The 18,389-nt window shown below is 43.6% G+C and overlaps 1 protein-coding gene across 1 annotated transcript in view; it reads right to left on the minus strand.

Annotated features, from left to right (window-relative positions):
- The window catches only part of APOO (apolipoprotein O), a 153,032-nt gene that overhangs the window by 26,085 nt on the left and 108,558 nt on the right, over positions 1-18,389 (minus strand). Inside the window, exon 7 of the mRNA XM_040423651.1 lies at positions 3,433-3,537. Within this exon, the coding sequence (XP_040279585.1) occupies positions 3,433-3,537 (105 nt within the window). The remainder of the gene's footprint in view (positions 1-3,432; positions 3,538-18,389) is intronic.

Below are 18,389 nucleotides of genomic sequence, written 5' to 3' on the forward strand. Positions count from 1 at the left end.
AGGGAAAGCCTGTTCACTATAATGACACCACAATTTTCCATTTTTTTTGAAGAGCCACATTTAAAGAGGAACATTGCTGTTTGAGAAGGCAGTAAGAGATCATACTGCTGAGAGGGAGGGGAAGAGAGACTTCTGCTTGCACGGAAGATACCTCATGAATATTATGCTGGAGTAGGCAGGAAACACCATTATTGGGAAATGGAAAGGGAAGGAGTCTGTCACTGGTCGATTCACTGCCAAACTCTAAGCACAATGTCCTGTAGGGCTAGATCAGCTGAATGTAATGATAATTTTCATTTAGTGACCCGTCGGTTCATTCTGGACAGAAAGTACTTTTAAGTGCACCAAGGGTGAGCCCAAGTCATTCTGTGCACCCTTTATCCTCTTGAGCTTCCTCTGCCAGCCGCTCCATCTTCATTGACAGGGCCAGGTGAGATAGCTATGCTAAAACCTAGCCCTGTCAATAAAGAAAGAGGTTGGCAGTTCTATAAATTGAGCACAGTGACCTTCAGCTGGCAGAGAACTGTGGTGGCTGCACCTTGGAGAAAGGTTGCCCATTCCAAAGACTTGGTGTGTGCCCAATAAGGCTTCACAGAAGGGACGATGACACTGGTGCTCATGATATTATCAGGGGGGTTTCATTGATTTGCCTATATGTCACCTATAGGAGCGCTAGTACATATGATGCTTGTGTCATAGTGTTATTGCCTTCAAAGGCAGGGGTGAGATCATCATTAGTGTTGTTGGAGGTTCTACTCTGGACCTCTCCTGCACTCTTGCCTCAGCATCTGTCTACTAAAAACAGTTTATTCTAAAGGTCCCTTTACACGGGACGATACAGCAGCAGATTGTTGGGAAGGAAGCTGCTCGCTGGTGGCGGAGACTGCTGCATTTACAGGGAGTGCAGAATTATTAGGCAAGTTGTATTTTTGAGGATTAATTTTATTATTGAACAACAACCATGTTCTCAATGAACCCAAAAAACTCATTAATATCAAAGCTGAATATTTTTGGAAGTAGTTTTTAGTTTGTTTTTAGTTTTAGCTATTTTAGGGGGATATCTGTGTGTGCAGGTGACTATTACTGTGCATAATTATTAGGCAACTTAACAAAAAACAAATATATACCCATTTCAATTATTTATTTTTACCAGTGAAACCAATATAACATCTCAACATTCACAAATATACATTTCTGACATTCAAAAACAAAACAAAAACAAATCAGTGACCAATATAGCAACCTTTCTTTGCAAGGACACTCAAAAGCCTGCCATCCATGGATTCTGTCAGTGTTTTGATCTGTTCACCATCAACATTGCGTGCAGCAGCAACCACAGCCTCCCAGACACTGTTCAGAGAGGTGTACTGTTTTCCCTCCTTGTAAATCTCACATTTGATGATGGACCACAGGTTCTCAATGGGGTTCAGATCAGGTGAACAAGGAGGCCATGTCATTAGATTTTCTTCTTTAATACCCTTTCTTGCCAGCCACGCTGTGGAGTACTTGGACGCGTGTGATGGAGCATTGTCCTGCATGAAAATCATGTTTTTCTTGAAGGATGCAGACTTCTTCCTGTACCACTGCTTGAAGAAGGTGTCTTCCAGAAACTGGCAGTAGGACTGGGAGTTGAGCTTGAATCCATCCTCAACCCAAACCAGTACTCCACTTCCACCTTGCTGGCGTCTGAGTCGGACTGGAGCTCTCTGCCCTTTACCAATCCAGCCACGGGCCCATCCATCTGGCCCATCAAGACTCACTCTCATTTCATCAGTCCATAAAACCTTAGAAAAATCAGTCTTGAGATATTTCTTGGCCCAGTCTTGACGTTTCAGCTTGTGTGTCTTGTTCAGTGGTGGTCGTCTTTCAGCCTTTCTTACCTTGGCCATGTCTCTGAGTATTGCACACCTTGTGCTTTTGGGCACTCCAGTGATGTTGCAGCTCTGAAATATGGCCAAACTGGTGGCAAGTGGCATCTTGGCAGCTGCACGCTTGACTTTTCTCAGTTCATGGGCAGTTATTTTGCGCCTTGGTTTTTCCACACGCTTCTTGCGACCCTGTTGACTATTTTGAATGAAACGCTTGATTGTTCGATGATCACGCTTCAGAAGCTTTGCAATTTTAAGAGTGCTGCATCCCTCTGCAAGATATCTCACTATTTTTGACTTTTCTGAGCCTGTCAAGTCCTTCTTTTGACCCATTTTGCCAAAGGAAAGGAAGTTGCCTAATAATTATGCACACCTGATATAGGGTGTTGATGTCATTAGACCACACCCCTTCTCATTACAGAGATGCACATCACCTAATATGCTTAATTGGTAGTAGGCTTTCGAGCCTATACAGCTTGGAGTAAGACAACATGCATAAAGAGGATGATGTGGTCAAAATACTCATTTGCCTAATAATTCTGCACGCAGTGTACTAATGCCATCGCTCGTCCCCATACTGACTAGTTGTTTGCCGGCAGCAGATCGCGTTTACACAGCACAATCTGCAGCGGGCAAACAATTTTTGTGACCGCACAAATGATCTATTAACAGAAACGCTCGCTTATTGGGTAATCGGGGGTACATTTATACTGCCAGAGAATAGTTTTCAGGTAGCAGATCCCTGTTTAAACAGGAACATATGCTGCCTATAAATGATGATTTTAGGTGCCTGCCAAATGATACCATTACCTGACAAACATTTGTCGGGTGATTGCAGATACCTTTACACAGCGGGATTATCAGGAATGATCATTTCTAAACATGTTCATCCCCGGTAACTGACCCTATGATCGGTCTGTGTAAAAGGATCTTAACTGAGAGTCAATTTACATTTGTAAGGACTAAAAGGTGGACTTAGACGAGCACATAATCATTACGATTAGAACGCAAGTGATGGAAGATGGACGAGAACTGTGGAATGTAAATGTTTCTAACGATTAAGCGATCTGACCAAAAACACTCGCTCAACGTCTGTGAAATCGTTGATGCGAACAAGTACAATCATTTGTCGCTATTGAATTGCATTATGTAAATGAGCATGATGATAGAAAGCCCTGTGTAGGCAGGCGTATCAATGATATTACGATCGGAAATAAAAATTTTTTACATGATAATCCTTTAATTTAAATGCTAGTTGTCTGCTAGAACGTTCGGTCGGTAGTCGCTCGGGTCGGCGATCGCTTAAACGATTATCGATTGTCTAAATCCACCTTTAGTGTTTAAAGAAAAAAAGATCAGTAATATTGGATGTACATAGCAAGAGTATTAATAACTACCTGCCCATTTACATAAGCATACTAGCATTTTGCCCTCAGGTGACTTTTGCAGCAAGACCTTATAGAGGATGATAATGGACTAGTAAATACAGTAATGCCAGTTTCTACATTGGTTTATTTTCATGAATATGCATAGCTGTATAGCCTCCAGGTAGATACAATCTTACCGTTTCATGTTTTTTGGAGGATTTCTTTTTCCCACCATCTTTCCACAAAGACTCTAAAGTAACAAATCCTTGCAGACTCCAGTCATACAAGACAGTACCAGTGTCCTTGAAAGAAAAAGTGCATACATTATTAAAACATTATACACAGCGCACCGGTATAAAGCACATTTGGTGAACCTTCACTTGTAAAGCCTATATAAGGCTACTTTCACACTAGCGTTTTTCCTGGATCCGGCAGGGCTCAGCAAAAACGCTTCAGTTACTGATAATACAACCATCTGCATCCGTTATGAACAGATCTTTAACATACCTAAGGGTACTTTCACACTAGCGTTATTCTTTTCCGGCATAGAGTTCCGTCCTAGGGGCTCAAATCCGGAAAAGAACTGATCAGGCATATCCCCATGCATTCTGAATGGAGAGTAATCCGTTCAGGATGCATCAGGATGTCTTTAGTTCAGTCTTTTTGACTGATCAGGCTTTTCAGAAAACCGTAGCATGTTGTATTTTTACCTCCGGCCAAAAAAACTGAACGCCGGATCCGGTCTTTTTCCCATTGACTTGCATTGACGCCGGCGCCGTGTGTTCAGTCAAACCAGATCCGGCTTTTGCATGTTAAACCAGAAAAATGTGAAAAAAAAGTTAAAGTCCATAAATGGCGAATCCGTTTTTTCCAATGCATTTTTTCATTGTCATCAAAATCCTGATCAGGATTCAAATGTAATCCGTTTTCACACGTTTTTCCGGATCCGGTGGGCAGTTCCGGTGTCGGAATTGAACGCCGGATTTAAACAACGCTAGTGTAAAAGTAGCCTAAGACGGATCCGTCATGAACTCCATATTGAAGGTCAATGGGGGACGGATCCGTTTTCTATTGTGTCAGAGAAAACCGATCCATCCCCATTGACTTGCATTGTGGGTCATGACGGATCCGTCTTGCTCCGCATCCCAGGACGGAAAGTATGAGAACGGAATGGAATGCATTTTGGAGCATTCCGTTCTGTTCAGTTACGTTTTGTCCCCATTGACAATGAATGGGGACAAAATGGAAGCGTTTTTTTCCCCCCGGTATTGAGACCCTATGACGGATCTCAATACCAGAAAATATTAACGCTAGTGTGAAAGTAGCCTTAGACAAGTAGATCAGCAAGCGTTCCCTCCCAGCAATCGCTTGCTAGCTAGCGGAGGAGACCGCTGCTATTACATCAGGCAATTTCTTCCGCAGTATGGGGAGCAGCGATCACTATGCCAACGCTCGTCGCCATGCTGTACAGTGGTTTGCGGACAGCAGATCATAATTAGACATGCTTAAAAATCTGAACTGCCCGATGAACGAGCATTTCAAATTCAACAGAATACATGTGCCATCTGTGACAGCTCTTCTATCTACTGAGAGAACACCAGGGTCTATTTCTCATCCAGAAACTTAAAGGGGTTATCTCATGATTAATGAAAAATGAAAATCCGATATCATATAGGATGTGACAGTCTCTTTCTAACAAACTTAGCATCAGCGCTGTGCCTCACGGATCCAGAGATATCCCCATTCATTGCTCCCATTGCTGGCAGGTTAGCGGGCATGCAAGTTCTCAGGGAGTGTGTCTTTCCTATTGCAGCTGGAGGCAGTTGTGGATGGAACTGAGCATGTGCGTCCACTTCAGTGAGCAGGACATACAGTACATGTATAGGGAAGTTTTACAGCCATTTTTGTGTCAGTGAAAATGACAAAGATTTTATTGGATATGTGCTGCCTACATGGAAATGGTGCATCAAGTACCACATACTGCATGTCCATACAGCTTTTAGTTAGACACAGCATATAATAATAAAGGAGACTGGTAACATATAAAGCTATCATATAAATCTTAAAGCACGCTACCAAGGTTTTACGCAAAGATTCACTGGTATAATAATTCGGCATATAAAATCTAAAGTAAATGAAATGTCAGTATTTTTCTGCAGATGCCCATGTGTAACATTCCCCCTACAGCACGACATGGTATACCAGATCTGATCCAGCCATACAGTGTTCATTTTAGGACATGGTCAGATATTATAGTCAAGTATCAAAATAATGCCAATGTGACACCTGACCCTGACACCTGACCCTTGACCCTGACACCTGAGTTTGACTTATGCTCTCCATAGGTCAGGGTCAAAGTTAGAATGAGTTATAGATATACTATGTATTTGTATGCTAAATCTATTGCTCAGCTTATAGCTCTGTGCCTAAAATGCTATAAGCTAACACATTACAATGTTATACGAGCGCATAGCTGATAGTTCAGTGGTAAAGCAATTAATTGCCTCATACCCAGTGTTTCTGTGTTCAAAACCCCTTTAAGCCGCTAAATTTTTTTTACATTTTATTAAGCCCTAGATAAGAGGCAAATTTAAATGATGTGTGACGCTGATATCCGACTTCCTTCACTTGTCAGTGTCACAAACGATTTTAGGTTTACCGTGGTTTTGTATGCTACATCACATAGATGAACAAAAATCCCACGCTCATACAAGGCAAGCTGGTAGCTCAGTGGTAATGCTGTTGCCCCATGTCCAGGCATGTAACTGTTCGCCCTGTGTCCGTAAGAGGTTAAAGAGGCTCTAGCACCAGAATCAACCCTATTAGACCATACATACTGCCTGGTAGGGCTCATTATGCTGATTATGTATGATAAATAGCTGCAGAGATATCTGTGTTTTTATTCATATGCAAATAAACAATTCGAGCACTCAGAGGCGGGGCTGAATATTTTGAGCAATGCTCTGTAACACCCCCTGTGCTCTGCACACACCCCTTCCCCCCATTGACTGACAGGGCTAGACAGCAGGCTGACGTCACAGCACCACGGGGACCCGATGGACACCCTGCACCCGGCAGGATACCGCACATGCAGCGGTCAGCGCTGACTGCGGCAGTGCAAGGATTAATGAGCCGTCATCAGTGTTTTCACCAATGCCGGTGCATACAGCAGGGGTCCAACTATCAGTGACTGCCGGACCCCTGCAGCTGATCGGGAGGGAGTAGCTCCTGTGGCCGCCCGATCAGAACGCTGTACCTGTACGACGCTGGGATTTGTGACCATGTTTCCAGCGGCATACATGTACAGCGCTGGTATCCTACAGGGTAATGACATATTATTTATTATAGTATATGCTATTAAAGAAACAAAAAATATGTCTTTCTGGGGACTTCAACCTGGGATATCTACATGCAAAGCCATTAATATAACCTCCAAGCTATAACATAACCAGATAGGGACATTACCACATGGTTTTTCTATACTTAGAAGCTATCAGATAGTACTGCGATCTGTATGATCATATATTGTGTCTGTGGATAAAGCAGTAATATGTACATCAGTTTTATGGGCAGATCTCAGTGTGGTGAAGCTATAGCACACTGTGTGTATAATACACATATATACAGTACATATGTATAATCCAGGACACAGCTCTGTACACTGCGTGCAGAATTATTAGGCAAATGAGTATTTTGACCACATCATCCTCTTTATGCATGTTGTCTTACTCCAAGCTGTATAGGCTCGAAAGCCTACTACCAATTAAGCATATTAGATGATGTGCATCTCTGTAATGAGAAGGGGTGTGGTCTAATGACATCAACACCCTATATTAGGTGTGCATAATTATTAGGCAACTTCCTTTCCTTTGGCAAAATGGGTCAAAAGAAGGACTTGACAGGCTCAGAAAAGTCAAAAATAGTGAGATATCTTGCAGAGGGATGCAGCACTCTTAAAATTGCAAAGCTTCTGAAGCGTGATCATCGAACAATCAAGCGTTTCATTCAAAATAGTCAACAGGGTCGCAAGAAGCATGTGGAAAAACCAAGGCGCAAAATAACTGCCCATGAACTAAGAAAAGTCAAGCGTGCAGCTGCCAAGATGCCACTTGCCACCAGTTTGGCCATATTTCAGAGCTGCAACATCACTGGAGTGCCCAAAAGCACAAGGTGTGCAATACTCAGAGACATGGCCAAGGTAAGAAAGGCTGAAAGACGACCACCACTGAACAAGACACACAAGCTGAAACGTCAAGACTGGGCCAAGAAATATCTCAAGACTGATTTTTCTAAGGTTTTATGGACTGATGAAATGAGAGTGAGTCTTGATGGGCCAGATGGATGGGCCCGTGGCTGGATTGGTAAAGGGCAGAGAGCTCCAGTCCGACTCAGACGCCAGCAAGGTGGAGGTGGAGTACTGGTTTGGGCTGGTATCATCAAAGATGAGCTTGTGGGGCCTTTTCGGGTTGAGGATGGAGTCAAGCTCAACTCCCAGTCCTACTGCCAGTTTCTGGAAGACACCTTCTTCAAGCAGTGGTACAGGAAGAAGTCTGCATCCTTCAAGAAAAACATGATTTTCATGCAGGACAATGCTCCATCACACGCGTCCAAGTACTCCACAGTGTGGCTGGCAAGAAAGGGTATAAAAGAAGAAAATCTAATGATATGGCCTCCTTGTTCACCTGATCTGAACCCCATTGAGAACCTGTGGTCCATCATCAAATGTGAGATTTACAAGGAGGGAAAACAGTACACCTCTCTGAACAGTGTCTGGGAGGCTGTGGTTGCTGCTGCACGCAATGTTGATGGTGAACTAGGGTTGTTGCGGGTATCGAAATTTCGATACCCAATCGATACTTTTGTCCCGGTATCGATACGATACCGGGATTTCCGTTTTTTCGATACTGGGCTGCGCTTCTGCGCAGTCTAGTATCTCTGAACATGAGCGCGCTGCTATCGGCGCGCTCATGTTCTCTCTCAGCAGCACGGGGAGAAGGAAGCTGTCCTCCCTCCCCCTGTGCTGCTGCCGCTGCCACCAATGAGAAGAGAGGGGCGGAGGAGGGGCGGCAATGAGAAGAGAGGGGCGGAGGAGGGGCGGCAATGAGAAGAGAGGGGGTGGAGGAGGGGCGGCAATGAGAAGAGAGGGGCGGAGGAGGGGCGGGCGCACTGCGCCACCAATGATAGGATTACTATCGGAGCGATGGGAGGAGACATCAGCTTCACTAGTGGGCGTTCCTTCTTCCTGCGCTGCGATTGGACAGCGCTACAGCCAGGGAGAAGGAACGCCCACTAGTGAAGCTGATGTCTCCTCCCATCGCTCCGATAGTAATCAGCAGCATGTGGAGCAGGAGAGGAGACAGTAATGGGGCACTGCAGGCGAACGGAGCGGCGCCCAGGACTAAATGGTGAGTGCTGAGACATCGCTGGGCGCCGCTCTGTGTGGCCTAATAGTGAAAGTCTGGACTCATATACAGTAGTCTTTAACACATACAGGAGGCGGGTGCCGGCAGCAGAATCGCATTGCCGGCACCCTGCCCCTGACAGGGAGCTGCGATCAGCGGCAGTTAACTGCCGCTGATCTGCTAGTACCCGCCTCCTGTATAAAGGGGTAAAATCATTGGTGGTGCAGTGTGCCCCCCCCCTCAATCCCCCCATCCCATTAAAATCATTGGTGGCACAGTGCGCCGGCCCCTCTCAGCCCTCCAGTATTAAAATCATTGGTGGCAGTGGCCACAGGGACCTCTCCACTCCCCCTCATTGGTGGTGCAGTGGCAGCTTCTGATCGGAGCCCCAGCTGTGTAAGCCTGGGGCTCCGATCGGTTACCATGGCAGCCAGGAAGCCCTGGTTGCCATGGTAACATCCCTGATGCTGTGTGCACAAAGCACAGAGCAGCAGGGACAGTGTGGAGTCCTATTCACCCTGATAGAGATCTATCAGGGTGAATAGGAAAAGGGATGAAAGATCCCAGGTTCTAGCCCCTAAGGGGGGAAATAGTTATTAAATAAAAAGTGAAAAAAAAAAAAACACTAAAATATGAAGTATAAATCACCCCCCTTTTCCCAATTTCACATATAAAATATATAAATAAACATATTACATCGCCACGTCAGAAAAGTCCAAACTATTAAAATATAAAAAAAAAATCTAGGTGGTGAATGCCGGAACAGAAAAAATAAAATAAAAACTGCGCGATTCGCCATTTTTAAAAATGAGGAATGCACGTGGCTTTTTTTGTTTATTTTTTTCGCGTGGTATCGAATGGTATCGAGTATCGCAATACTTTTTCATGGTATCGAAACCGAATCAAAAATTTGGTATCGCAACAACTCTATGGTGAACAGATCAAAACACTGACAGAATCCATGGATGGCAGGCTTTTGAGTGTCCTTGCAAAGAAAGGTGGCTATATTGGTCCCTGATTTGTTTTTGTTTTGTTTTTGAATGTCAGAAATGTATATTTGTGAATGTTGAGATGTTATATTGGTTTCACTGGTAAAAATAAATAATTAAAATGGGTATATATTTGTTTTTTGTTAAGTTGCCTAATAATTATGCACAGTAATAGTCACCTGCACACACAGATATCCCCCTAAAATAGCTAAAACTCAAAACAAACTAAAAACTACTTCCAAAAATATTCAGCTTTGATATTAATGAGTTTTTTGGGTTCATTGAGAACATGGTTGTTGTTCAATAATAAAATTAATCCTCAAAAATACAACTTGCCTAATAATTCTGCACTCCCTGTATACAGTGACTAATCAACTTTTTCAGGGGTCCCAGAAATACAGTGATTCTAGCTAATCTGGAACTGCATACACACTTGATAGAGGTGAATCAATGTATAAGCCATGTAAGATAGCGGAGGAGAGCAGACTTACAGTAAGATCATTTGGTTTGCATATCTGTCAAGAGACAATGAATCTGGCAAGTCTCCTCATCAGCTATTCCAGAACAGGCCCAAACTATGCTTGTATTTGCTGGGAGAGCTGGACCATGCCTAACCACAGTGGACTAGTGAGACCCCTAGTGGTCATATCTTTGCAGCTTATGTTTGGGTAGATGTCGACAAATAATTGCAATCAAGTGATTTACAGATCTGATATTTAGACTCCTTGCTAAGAAATAAGAATACATTATTATATTGTACAATGACTGTTTCAAGACAACAAAAAACGAAAAAAACCTCAGTCATCTGGAAATAGATGAAGATACAGTAAATTAGCGCCCCCTTTACTATAGTGCTGCCCATGTACTCTAAATAAAATAGGACTACTTACATCACACACCACTTGAATTTGTCTCTGATATAGAGCTCTATAAAATATAAATTTTATTAAAAGCCTTAAAGGGGTTTTGAACCCATGAACACTACATGCAAAGCAAGTGTCTTACCACTAAGCTATAGCTTTAGACAGCAAAGGTGGTGATTTTTTTGATCTATGAGATGTAGTATAACAAAAAACACAGTAAACCTAAAATCCTTTTTGACCCTGACAAGTGAAGGAAGTCAGATATCAGCGTCACACATAATTTAAATTTGCCTCTTATCTAGGGCTTAATTTTTAGAGGCTGAAAGGAGTTTTTAACACCAAAAGCCTGAACATGGGGCAATAGCATTACCACTGAGCTACCAGCTTGCCTTGTATGAGTTTAGGATTTTTGTTCATTTATGTGATGTAGCATACAAAACCACAGTAAACCTAAAATCGTTTGTGACCCTGACAAGTGAAGGTAGTCAGATATCAGCGTCACACATCATTTAAATTTGCCTCTTATCTAACGCATAATAAAATGTAAACATTTTTTAGAGGCTGAAAGGGGTTTTGAACTCAGAAAGCCTGGACATGGGGTAACAGCATTACCACTGAGCTACCAGCTTGCCTTGTATGAGCTTGGGATTTTTGTTCATCTATGTGATGTAGCATACAAAACCACAGTAAACCTAAAATCGTTTGTGACACTGCCAAGTGAAGGAAGTCTAACTTTGACCCTGACCTATGAAGAGCATAAGTCAAACTAAGATGTTAGGGTCAGGGTCAGGGTCAGGCGTCGGGGTCAGGCGTCAGGGTCAGGCGTCAGGGTCAGGCGTCAGGGTCAGGCGTCAGGGTCAGGCGTCAGGGTCAGGCGTCAGGGTCAGGCGTCAGGGTCAGGCGTCAGGGTCAGGCGTCAGGGTCAGGCGTCAGGGTCAGGCGTCAGGGTCAGGCGTCAGTGTACACGAGGAAGTAACGTCCATATGTTATAAATATCACATCTCCCTCCTCAGATGGTAACTATTTAGATACGTTATTGAGCCTCATTTATTAAAACTGCAACAGCTTTCTCTTGTAAAAACTATAAGTAAAAAAAAAAAAAGGCAAATAAATAACTGGGTGTCATTTAGACAGCTGCATGCCATTCATCACTGTACTGGCCAGATGTACTATAGCAGTGAATCAGATATACTGTAGCAGGCCGCTCCGACGGCTTGCTGGGCTTTATTTTATTAAACCAAAGCAGATTCTATCCCTGGTGGTATTTTGCGCAAATGACTTCAATAAGGAAAAGATCCACCAGATAAATCAGCATATACTTAGCATTCAGCACTGTGATTGAAGAGTTAGACCTTTTTCCCACAACTGTGTCCGTGACGTCAATGTGTCATCACATCACAAATGGTAGGTGAAAACCACTGACATAACATGGATGCTATGCTAGACTTCAGTGTCCATGTTTGGCCCGCATCACAGACCAAAGTAGTGCATGTCTCCGTTGTTCTTCTACTGACCCATGGTCGGTGAAAGAACAAGGATGTGTGAAGAAACACACTAAAATCAATGGATACATGTTCCCCGAGGACAGCACACCTCCTCAATTTACTGATGTGTGAAAGAAGCCTTAGACTGGGGCTATTTGTGGTCAACGTAAATGTGCCGGCGATCGGGCGTCAAACGAGCAGACACAAGTGGGCGGTCTAATGTTTGAATATTCTGAGAAAAAAAGAGAACTTCCTCTGTTCTGTAATTGCATTTCTTTGAATGCTTTGTATTTTACGTTTCACACAGTATAAGAGGTTTTGTGAGGTCGGGAAGTGCCTTCACCATTCATCTGCCTGGATTGTACACCACAATCTTTGTCTACTACTAGACTCAAAGGGGTTTCCCCATTAATGTACAGTAATTAGGGCTAAATTAATCCATATTTCAATGTTTCACCTTGCACTGGATCATAGCTATTCTCTTATGTCTCCATATGTCTTCTTTATTAATTCATTCACCCCCCCCGCGCGAGCTTTTGGTGGTCACATCTTTCATAGTTCTCTTCTGTCAGTGCTTACTGGTGCTTCTGTACATACATGAGGACCAATGTGACGTCCTCGACGTTATGAAGCTTCATCCATCACAGGATTGTGTGAAAGCAGCACAATGCAGAAGTCCGGGCATTGCAAGAGGAAAGGAAAATGCAAAAATGCTTGTTTTTCATTTAATCTTGTACAGTTTTAAATGGCCTTTAAGTGAACTTATATTTCGAGACATTCTTCTCCATAAGAAATGAAACTCCCTATTAGGTCCTGACAGTGACTCAAAGTAAAACCAAATTGACTGTCTATTAAGCTGGGCACGAATAAAATACCGCTGAACAAATAGTGCTTTCTTCCAGCGCATGAGACAATAAGTATTTTGTCTGTTGGCAGATATGCTGTGCACAGAGTTCTCTTCATTCTATATCAATGGGCTGTATGAAACCCACTTGGAGCTAGAATAAGCAAAGTCATAATCAAGCCAAGTCTCCCTGTCTATCTTCATCACGTGGAAGGTTTACTCATTCATACTGTAATTGCATGTAGGGTTTGATAGAACAGGAAAAGATGGATGTTATTCTCTAAACAAGTATAAAACAAAAAACTAAGAACTGAATTCATCAGATGAAGCCCAGAAACTAAACTATTAATAAGCTGTGAGGTCCTGCTTCAGTCATAGAAGGATCTTTGTGTGTCGAGCAGTCCGGCCAGAGAAGACACCTGTGCAGGCAAAACACATCCATTATTTCTGGGCACATCAGCAGTACTCACTGACCATGAATGAAGCTCCTCTCCATGAAGTTGTTGGAAATTCCAGTAAGAAATGACTTTTTTCTTAAGGTGCCCATACACATTAGTCTAAAGTTGATCAAAATGGACGATTTCAACCAAAATGAGCATCCGTTGGGTGAAATATAAACAACGAACGATCATTTTAGCAGAGTGATGACAGCCCAACAACATCTGAAAAGAAGTCAGCTGTTTTTAATATTTTTGTCTGATAGTCGGACAAAAGATCTGTTGTTCAATATTTTTCTTTGCAATAATTTTTGTCCATCGCCCGGTTTCACTGAACATGTAGGGCCAATATGGACCATAGCTGTGTCTTCACCAAATGTTTGTTTGTTCAACCATCAACCAAATTCTGTCTAATGGCTGTGTTACACTGCTAGATATAGCAGACGATTGTCAGGAAAAAAGCATCGCTAATCTCCATACAGAATCATTATTTGCAGGTAGCAGTGCGTGGTTAGACGGCATGATTGGCTTCTGGCAAACAATGATTTTTGTGAGTGCACAAAAGATGCGATTACCCGATGAACAAGTGTTTGCCCGTTCATCGGGTAATCGGTGGCACTCAGAGGTCGCAATAACGCCTGTACAAGCATCATAGACGCTTGTTCAGGCTGTTTTACTCCCTAAAAAAAGTCTAAGGCATACCAATACGCTTTAGACTTTTCCCTGTCTTTCATCAGCGCAGGGCGTGCTGTGAACGGCACAGGCAGCGCACCGATGCTGCCTGTGCCTGCAATAACCAATAGCAAAACTCCATACAGTAAGAAGAAACATAGTAACATAGATAAGAACCATTTGGCCCATCTAGTCTGCCCAATATACCGAATCCTATGGATTGCCCCTGGCCCTATCTTATGTGAAGGATGGCCTTATGCCTATCCCATGCATGCTTAAACTCCTTCACTGTATTTGCAGCTACCACTTCTGCAGGAAGGCTATTCCATGCATCCACTACTCTCTCAGTAAAGTAATACTTCCTGATATTACTTTTAAACCTTTGCCCCTCTAATTTAAAACTATGTCCTCTTGTAGCAGTTTTTCTTCTTTTAAATATTCTCTCCTCTTTTACCTTGTTGATTCCCTTTATGTATTTAAAAGTTTCTGTCATATCCCCTCTGTCTCTTCTTTCTTCCAAGCTATACATGTTAAGGTCCTTTAACCTTTCCTGGTAAGTTTTATCCTGCAATCCATGTACTAGTTTAGTAGCTCTTCTCTGAACTCTCTCTAGAGTATCTATATCCTTCTGGAGATATGGTCTCCAGTACTGTGCACAATACTCCAAATGAGGTCTCACTAGTGCTCTGTAGAGCGGCATGAGCACCTCCCTCTTTCTACTGGTAATGCCTCTCCCTATACACCCAAGCATTCTGCTAGCATTTCCTGCTGCTCTATGACATTGTCTGCCTACCTTTAAAGAGGACCTTTCACTAGAATAAAACAAACTATACAGACATGGAGAGCGGCGCCCAGGGATCCCCCTGCACTTACTGTTATCCCCGGGCGCCGCTCCGTTCTCCCAGTATAGGCTCCGGTATCTTCATAGTTAGGCTCCACCCAGGGGAACCTGCCGGCGTCTCCTTCTCCCATGCTGTAGCGCTGGCCAATCGCAGCGCTCAGCTCATAGCCTGAGAGAGAAAAAAGCCTCCCAGGCTATGAGCTGAGCGCTGCGATTGGCCAGCGCTACAGCATGGGAGAAGGAGACGCCGTCAGGTTCCCCTGGGTGGAGCCTAACTATGAAGATACCGGAGCCTATACTGGGAGAACGGAGCGGCGCCCGGGGATAACAGTAAGTGCAGGGGGATCCCTGGGCGCCGCTCTCCATGTCTGTATAGTTAGTTTAGATGTTTTATTCTAGTGAAAGGTCCTCTTTAAGTCTTCTGAAATAATGACCCCTAAATCCCTTTCCTCAGATACTGAGGTTAGGACTGTATCACTGATTTTATATTCTGCTCTTGGGTTTTTACGCCCCAGGTGCATTATCTTGCACTTATCAACATTAAATTTTAGTTGCCAGATTTTTGACCATTCCTCTAGTTTTCCTAAATCCTTTTCCATTTGGTGTATCCCTCCAGGAACATCAACCCGGTTACAAATCTTTGTGTCATCAGCAAAAAGACACAGCTTACTATCGAGGCCTTCTGCAATTTCACTGATAATACACATACACTGCACCACACACATCACACACTGTACCATATAAATCATACACTGCACCACATACATGACACGCTGCACCACACACTGCACTCCATACATCATACACTGTACAACATACATCACACACTGCACTACAGACATCACACACTGCACTACATACATCACACACTGCACCACGCACATCACACACTGTACAACATACATCACACACTGTACCATATAAATCATACACTGCACCACATACATGACACGCTGCACCACACACTGCACTCCATACATCATACACTGTACAACATACATCACACACTGCACCACGCACATCACACACTGTACAACATACATCACACACTGCACTACAGACATCACACACTGCACTACATACATCACACACTGCACCACGCACATCACACACTGTACAACATACATCACACACTGTACCATATAAATCATACACTGCACCACATACATGACACGCTGCACCACACACTGCACTCCATACATCATACACTGTACAACATACATCACACACTGCACCACGCACATCACACACTGTACAACATACATCACACACTGCACTACAGACATCACACACTGCACTACAGACATCACACACTGCACCATACACAGCACACACTGCACTACAAACATCACACACTGCACTACAGACATCCCACACTGTACAACATACATCACACACTGCACCACGCACATCACACACTGTACAACATACATCACACACTGCACCATGCACATCACACACTGTACAACATACATCACACACTGCACTACAGACATCACACACTGCACTCCATACATCATACACTGCACCACACACATCACACACTGCACTACAAACATCACACACTGCACTACAGACATCACACACTGCACTACAGACATCACACACTGCACTACAGACATCACACGCTGCACCCCATACATCACACACCGATGTATGTAGTGCAGTGTATAGGTTATATGGACTGGACTTAATCACTTGGCTATAATTGCCTGATGTTATTTAGACCAGTAAAGGTCCCCTGCATAAATACCTACCTCTTGGGCCATGTTCACACCTGCACTATTTATTTCTGTTGTTCTGTTCCGTTAGATGAGCAGAACGATTAAGATAACGGAATTGTTGGATCAGACAGTGGGTTCTCATTACATTTTTGTCATACATTTAACATATACAAAAAAAATTATACGTTAAGGGATGCCTCAGACTTATGCCATACTGTGGCATCTGTCACCATAGAGTTCCATTGTAAAGAAAAAAAAACAACAACAACATATATGTTAATGTATAAGTTTTTTTCCGGATGGAAAAGCGTAGTGTACCACGTCTTTTCATCCTGCAAAGTCCAGCCAAAAAAATGTATACATTTTTTGTACAATGGAAGGCTCTGGTGATGGATTCCACAGTATGGCATCTGACTAAGGTATCCGTTACAGAATACGTTTTTTCATGTATGTTACACGTATGACAGAAACGTCATGTGACTCCAGCCTAACTGACAGAACAGAGCTGAACAGACTCCACTGACTATGATGGAGTCCCCTCAGTTTCCGTTCAGGATCTTGTCTTTTTACTGGACAAAAAAGTCCTGCATGCAAGGATTTCTTGTCTGGTCTTGTTGACAAAATCTGTGACAGAGGATCCAAACGCAGGCTCCAACGCAGATGTGGGCAAGTGCAGGCTACGTATGATGTATTTAAAATGACTTCAACTTTCATACTCCTTCTCGGCTAAAATACTCAGCGAAAATTGTAAGAGGAGTATTTTTACTGTTCTGGAAAAAATGTAGCGCGACTTCTGGCGGCACCTTTACACAAGTAGATAATCGCTAACGGGCGTTTCTATGAATGCTTGTCAGCGATGATCTGGCCGATCCTTGGGCAGTGTAATACAAGCCACCTTTAAGGTCCATTCACACGTCCGTGAATGTGTCCGCTTCCGTTCCGCAATTCTGTGGAACGGGTGTGGACCCATTCATTCTATGGGGACCGAAGGGATGCGGAGAGCACACTATGTGCTCTCCACATCCGCATTTCCAGAGCGCGGCCCTGATCTTCCGGTACGCGGCTTCGGAAAAAATAGAACATGTCCTATTCTTGTCCGCAATTGCGGACAAGAATAGGCAGTTCTATGGGGACAATTTGCGGATCCGCAATGCACTACGGACGTGTGAATAGACCCTTAGGAATATTTCCTGCTCATAAAAAGCAAATTGCAAGTTGATTGCTGCTCTTTTAGTTTTATTCACATGGAACCAGTGGCGTACATGGAAAACTAAGGGCCCCGTAGCAAGGATAAAACCAGGCTGCCCACACAGGACTGAAGGGTTTCTACTTAAACCCCTTTCAGTGACCCTTGGGCCATTTTTCCACTGCCTCATTTGCTAAAAGTTGTTCCTCTAGAGCGTAGAGTCCTGACCAAGTTTTCACTTCCAGTAGAAGAGGAGATAATCCCAACTAAGACTGGGCCCCCTATTGCCCTGGGCCCCAAGCAGTCGCATGATCTGCCGCTATGGTAGTTACGCCCCTGTATTGACAATTGACGCGATCATCTGGTCATATGCAGGTTCATTACTGTAGGCATCACACCCTCATTTACATGGGGTAATGTGCTGCCAGCCACCGACGATCCTAATGTCTGCATAAAAGATGCAATCAGCTGATAAATGAATGTCTGACCAGCAGACATGTTTACACGATGCAATGATCGGGAATGAAAGTTCATAGAACATGTAAAAGGGCCTTTAGCTCTGGGTTTTCCCAGTGTAAGGGCTGTTTCACACGAGCGGATGCCGTGCGTGACATCCGCTGCGTGAATGACAGCCAAGACCCGATGCGGACAGCAGAAGCACGGAGCATACATGACTGATAATGCTCCGTGCCTCTCTGTGATCTCTTTACTA

Source organism: Bufo bufo, chromosome 3 (genome assembly GCF_905171765.1).
Source record: "Bufo bufo chromosome 3, aBufBuf1.1, whole genome shotgun sequence".
Classification (NCBI taxonomy): domain Eukaryota; kingdom Metazoa; phylum Chordata; class Amphibia; order Anura; family Bufonidae; genus Bufo; species Bufo bufo.